At 45.8% G+C, this 6,440-nt stretch overlaps 1 protein-coding gene across 1 annotated transcript; it reads right to left on the reverse strand.

Moving 5' to 3' along the window:
* Positions 1-283: 283 nt before the first annotated feature.
* Positions 284-2,481, reverse strand: LOC120294910 (F-box protein At1g47056-like). Its single transcript, XM_039315907.1, has 2 exons — positions 2,272-2,481; positions 284-2,162 (listed from the first exon to the last, which is right to left on the reverse strand). The coding sequence occupies exons 1-2, from the start codon at positions 2,479-2,481 to the stop codon at positions 480-482; spliced, it is 1,893 nt and encodes a 630-aa protein (XP_039171841.1). The 3' UTR covers positions 284-479.
* Positions 2,482-6,440: the final 3,959 nt, after the last annotated feature.

The following is a 6,440-nucleotide window of genomic DNA, read 5'->3' on the forward strand; positions in this document are numbered from 1 at the left end:
AATAGAATATAACAGGAAAGTGTTCAGATAACCTTCCTGTCGGACATAAGGGAATGGCAAGGCTTACACCTACCTTTTTTTGGGTCGGAACATCTACGCCTACTTAAAATGAGAGAACATATAAAACTATCCTCTAAAGATTTGCCATGTTCATAATCCTTAATCAAATGTTTCTTCATCCTCCAAAATATTACCATAACTATACTGGCAACATCATTTATTTCGCTCTATTGTCAGCATCATAAGTTCACTTTGACAATAACAACAACAAGAATAGGATAAATACGTTTAAATATGGACGTGGGCAAACACGAACCAAACCTTTTAAAGTTAAAGATTGGATTTCAATTCAGTAACCAGAAACCAACATTACATGATGACATTCAAACAGAATTGATAAAAAGATACAAAATCAATGTGGAACCGATAAAGGTAATGATACCAATTTCCTTTTTGCAAATTGCAGAAGTCTATTTACTTCATGAAAGGTTACTGCCATTTGACCACCTTCTAATAGTACAAGCAAGATTCTTTCCACTCAGCATCCCAAACCTAGATTTGAATAATGAAGATCGAGTAGGACCATTACTCGATGAAGCAATATTAGCAGCAGCCAGTTGGCTGACTACCGGTGGAAATTCAACCCCATTGTCTTGCGCTCCGCCGTCGCTTGTACTGACGTCAGCATTTTCATGTTCACCGCTGTCTAAGCTAACTGCAAGAGTCCCCCTGCTCGTTCTCAACCACTCAGCAAATTCACAAGTCACTCCTCTACACTTCTTAACCTTCACTTTTACCAAATTAGGGAACCCGTTAGCCAATGCTTCCATACCATCGTTCGAGACAGGGCAGCTCTTAATACAAAGTTTCTTCAAGGCTAAACATTTTTCCGCAATGCACGAAATCTCTACATCACCAACAGTATCGCTACCACACAATGCCAAGCGCTCCAAGTTTCGGCAATTTGACGCCAACAAACCTAAACTTGATTTGGTGGGATTGACACCAATAAGAACAAGTTCTTGCAGATTAGCACAATGCTTAGCTACAGCAATTAAGCCCTCATCGCCAATGCGATTTGCCTTGTATCCATCAATGTGAAGCTTTCTTAACAGCTTGCAACGTTCAGCCACCGACATGAGCCCCATATTCGTACACTCTACTGTCTTTACAAGATGCAAAATCTCTAGATCAGGGCAATTAGAGATGGCGGAAAGACCGATATCGCTTACCTGGAGTCTCTCAAGATGGATCTCAACCACACCATTTGCTTGGTCCGCCATCAGTTGGAGCAACTTATCCCACTCACCTGAGCACCTAAACAGTCTCAAAGTCCTTAAATTCCTGGAACCTATGATTAACGGACCAAAACACTGTCCATTGTACAGCTCCTTCAGGCAAATCGTTTTGAGTGAAGCTGCAGCTACGCCGGGCCCTATGGGCTCGGCCGCAGCCCCATCGCCAGCGAGGCCACGGAGCCGCTTCACCGATAATTCTTCCAGGGATGCGCAACTATCGAGCACCGCGTTCATGCCCCTCGCTCCGAAGGCGCAGGATCCACACGAGAGCTTCTTCAAGCTCCTGCAGTTCTTAGCGAACCTCGCCATGCCGGCGTCGGTCAGATCGCGGCACGCGCGGAGCTTGAGGCGCGTCAGGTTCTGGCACCTCAGCGAGATGAGGTCCAGCGCCTCGTCGCCGATGCTGGCCGATCTGCGGTCGCATTTCAAGGCGAGCTTGGTGACGGCATCGAACCGCGAGAACAGGGACGTGACAAGGGGGAGGAGATCCGCCCGCGCGTTGAGCGAGAGCCGGTGGCGGCTCTGCCCCTCGACGGCGAGCCACCGCCGGCACACGAGGGAGCACCGCTTCCGGTCGCCGGTGCCGAGGCACTGGAACACGCAGGCCAGGCACTCGTCGGGCAGTTGGGAGATGTAGTCGGACGCGTCGGACGCGTCGGCCGCGTCGGCCGCGTCGGCTCGGCTCCGTCGGCGAGCATCGGCGAGAGGAGGGGCGACGCCTTGGACCCCGAGCGGCGGCCGTGGCCGTGGCCGTGGCCGGGGCTGTGGCCGGGGCTGGTGGAGTCGCGGCGGATCTGGAGTGAGGCCGTCGAAGCTGACTGGCCCATCCACGCGGCGGCCCGGGAGGGAGGACGGCGGCGGGGGTCAAAACGGCCGGTTCTGGCGGCCGCGGCGGCTTACCTTCTTCTTCTTCTCCTTCTCCTTCGTTTTCTTCGCTTTCAGTGGGTCGAAGTTTTGTCAGTGACGGGCGGACTCCAAATCCGGATTTCAATTGGTCGGGATAGTCGAAGTCGCTGGGGCGGTAGTAGGGGTCCGGGGCGAGCGCCCCACGGAACTTCCCGTGGGCTCGAACGGGGAAGCCGCCGCGGGCCCTAGGATGTCGCTTCCTTCTGACGTGGCGTGGGATCTGACCGCGAGCCCGGCTGCCGTGGGGGAGGGGCTCGTGGGCTCGTGGGCTCGTCATCGAATGGTACGCCGCAGGTGATTAGATCTCGATTTGCGTGGAGAAAAATTCGAACGACGACCTCGATGTTGATCGAAAAATCTTTTTTTTTTTTCCAAAACTTTTTTATTTCCTTACTGGTTACGAGTATGTCGTCATGCGTTGTGTCCGCTCGAAAGATGGACAAAAGGCCGCCTTACCATGAAGGAAACTTTGAATTTTCCGACCCAAAAAGAAAAAGAAAACTTTGAATCATTCAAATAACGGATTGATGAAGATACACGACGCGAAAATATTGCACGATCCATTTCGGAAAAGAAATTCCAAATATTTTTTCCTGTAGGGTTGTTTTTATAAATCATTTTTTTGGTCAGAGTTGTTTTGTATTTGAAAAGATTTTGTTGTGAGAAGGGTGTTTTTTTTTTTTTTGGTCGAAAATGATAGCTACTTTCATTCATTAAGTGCGAAAATTACAAGAATTCGATAGGTAAGATTCCGCACATAAAATTTCCGAAAGAGCTGCAGGAGGGGAGGATTTCCAGCTTTGAGGGAGTGAACTGGTTCGGTGCATCTTCGCAATCAGATCTGCTGCGTTGTTTGCTTCCCGCGCGCAGTGAGTCCAAGTCTTCAATTTGGAGTTGGAGAGCTGGTTTCTGCATTGTTCAACGATGGGCTTGACTGTCCAAGAAGGTTCGGCCCGGCCTGTGATTATTTGTTCAGCGGATAAGCTGTCCGTTTCACACCAAACTAGTTGACTCTGATGTACTTTGTCAACTTCCTTCTCTCCCACGTGCAGTTGTTCTCTGAACTCCAGAAACTGCAACCCGTGTAAAATCGCTAGGGTTTCGGTTTGAAGAGGGGAGGAAGCTCGAACTTGTTGCGTGAAGCCATCGATGAGTTGGCCAGCATGATCTCGCAAGATCCCGGCGACTGATCCTACTTGTTCTCCATGGACCCAAGAGTCGTCTACATTAAGTTTTAGCAACCCTCTCTCTGGCGGAATTCATCTTCGTGGTGAGTTCGGGGTTGGGGGTTTTGCTACCTCTTTTTTGTTTTGCCATTTGTTGAAGTTTTGGAGATGTGCTTGTGCCAGGTCCACGATGGTGTTTGGATCCGGTTGTTTGGCTCTAAAAATCGAGTTGTTGTGGGCTTTCCAGACAAACCACAACACCGTCGCCACCAACTCCTTTTCAGGTAGGTCTCTGTCACCTGTGAAATTATCCAACAACCATTTATCAAACTGGGTTATGCAGTTAGGATTACAAGTAAGATTGAGCCGTGGGTCTTTCCATATGTTCTTTGTCCATTTGCAGAGTAGGAATAGGTGCTCAGTAGTCTTCGGACGTGTATTGCAAAGCGAGCATATTGGGTCAGGTAACAGCTTTCTCTTGTAGAGATTCTCTCTTGTTGGGATTGTATTATGGCAGATACTCCATATAAAGATACGCAACTTAGGGGATATAGATAAATGCCAGAGCTTTGTCCACAATGTTCGAGGAGGCTGAAATGATATTGATGCTCTGTTTTGTTCTAACTGCTTTAGTCTGTGCACATAATGTATTGTATCTTCTTTTGACTGTATATTTCCCGGCCTTGTTGCCCTTCCACATTAGTGTATCTTCTTGCTCGTTGGCATTTAGAGGAATAGATAAAATTTCATTTGCTATTCTGTCTTCAAATAGATTCAGCACCTCTGTTTCTTTCCATCCCCTGTTTTCCTCACTAATTAGTTCAGCTACAGTTCTGGGGTCATTTTGATTAGCCAAGCCACCTATCACACCAGATTCCAGCCATCTATCCTCACACATGCTGATATTCTTGCCATCACCTACCCTCCATTATACCTCCTTTTCAATAGTTTCTTGCCCCATTAGAATGCTTTGCTAACCCCAAGATGGACGCTGCCCTTTACCTGCCTTCCACATATCTCCATTTGGGAAGTAAACTCCTTTAAGTATTATGCTCCATAAGGATGAAGGAGACCGAGATAACCTCCTAGCCCCTCTTCATCCTTTCTTGCTTGTTTTCCCAAAGATTGCTTTGTTGAAATTTACTAAATCTTTGAATCCTAACCCCCTTCATCTTTTCTTGTTTTCAAAACTTCCCACTTCTTCCAATGCAAACCCCTTCTTCCAATGCAAACCCCTTTGTATCATTTTGTTTCCACCAAAAGAGAGCTATTCTTCTTTCAATTGCTTTGCATATTGAGATGGGTACTTTAAAGAGCGACATGGCATATTGGGGGAGAGCTTGTACAACACTTTTGATCAGCGTTTCTTTTCTTGCTTTGGACAGAATTTGCTCTTTCCATTCCTCCATCTTCATGTTTACTCTAGCTAGGATCCAGGCGAACATCTCTTTTTTTGAACGGCCCCAATCCGTCGGGATGCCAAGATATTTTCCTGTCTTGTCTATAATGGGGACTCTGAGTTCTTGCGCCAAATTTCTTTTCAAATTCAAAGGGCAACCGCCGCTAAAGCTCACTCCTGATTTATTTAGGTTAATTGCTTGGCCCGTAGCATAACAATATTGATTTAGGATTGCTGCAAGGTTTTGGCACTCTGAAATGGTCCCATCCAAGAAGAAAATAGAGTCGTCGGCAAAGAGGAGATGTGATAAAGTAGGGCAATGTGTATTCAAGGTTATTTCTTTTATGCTCCCGTCTTCCATAGCCTTCTGCATTAGCCATGACAGGACATTTGACACTACTATGAACAGATAATGTGATAAAGGATCACACTATCTTAAACCCCTGGAAGGTTTGAAGTATTCCATAGGCTCCCCGTTTACTTTCACACTAAAAGTGGCCGGAGACACATTGCATTATCAACCCTACCCACCTTGGATCGAAGCCCAATTTCAGCAAACAAGCACTCAAAAATCCCACTCCACTGGCCATACACTTTTTGCATATCGAGTTTCAAAATAGCTTGAAACTTTTTTTCTCTTCTTGATTCCGAGTTGGTGAATAACTTCTTGAACTATTAAGATATTGTCTTGAATTTTGCCTCCCCTTACAAAGGCGCTCTGTTTGGGGCATGATGTCTCGGTAGCCATCTCTTCACCTGTTTGCCAAAGACTTTAGCAATAATTTTGTAACTGAAATTACATAGGCTAATAGGTCTGAACTGGTTTATACTTTCCTGGGTTTTTGACCTTTTGGAATTAGGGTGATATATGTTTGATTTAGGAAGGGATCGAGTACCTGTCTCAAAGAAAAGCCGTACTAGCTTAAATACTTCATTCTTCAATTCCTCCCAATAGTGCTGATAGAATTGCCCATTTAACCCATCAGGACCTGGTGCTTTGAGTGCACCCAACTGGAATACCGCCTCCTCTACTTCTTCTATTTGCACATTTTCCATCGATATGAGTTCATTTCTTCATTTATCAATAAGGGGCACTAATCTAGTACCGGCCGAAAGTTCCTGGGCCCACGCTTTCATAGAGAGTTTGATAAAAGTCCCGATATGTTGCATCACTGCTTCTGTTCCCTGCACCATGTATCTTCAAGAACCTTCAACATTGTTATTCTATTTCGATGCCTTCTTTGTACCGTTGTAGCATGAAAGTACTTGGTATTTTTGTCTCCCCATTTAAGCCAATTAATTCGCGCCCTTAGCCTAATACTTTTCCTCCTATCTCCATAATTTTTCGAGTTGATCCACTACTTGTTGATATTCCTCCTTGCTGAAATTTCCCTGACTGTCTATTAGTGAGCTCGGTTAATTTCCTCTTTAACTCTCTTATGCAAATAGCAGCATTTGGAAACTTTGCTTGCTCCATCTTGCTAGTACTTTAGAGACATCTCTCACTTTATCTCGAGAAGTCATTTTCATTGAAGAGATTGCCATCCCATACTTGCTTTATAACCTCCCTACAATCTTCTTCTTCTAGCCAATAAGCTTCAAATCTGAATTGTATTTTCCGTTTCTGATTTTCAGGGTGCGTTACTAGAAGAAGTGGACTATGGTCTCGAG

This window comes from Eucalyptus grandis, chromosome 6 (genome assembly GCF_016545825.1).
Source record: "Eucalyptus grandis isolate ANBG69807.140 chromosome 6, ASM1654582v1, whole genome shotgun sequence".
NCBI classification, from domain to species: Eukaryota; Viridiplantae; Streptophyta; class Magnoliopsida; order Myrtales; family Myrtaceae; genus Eucalyptus; species Eucalyptus grandis.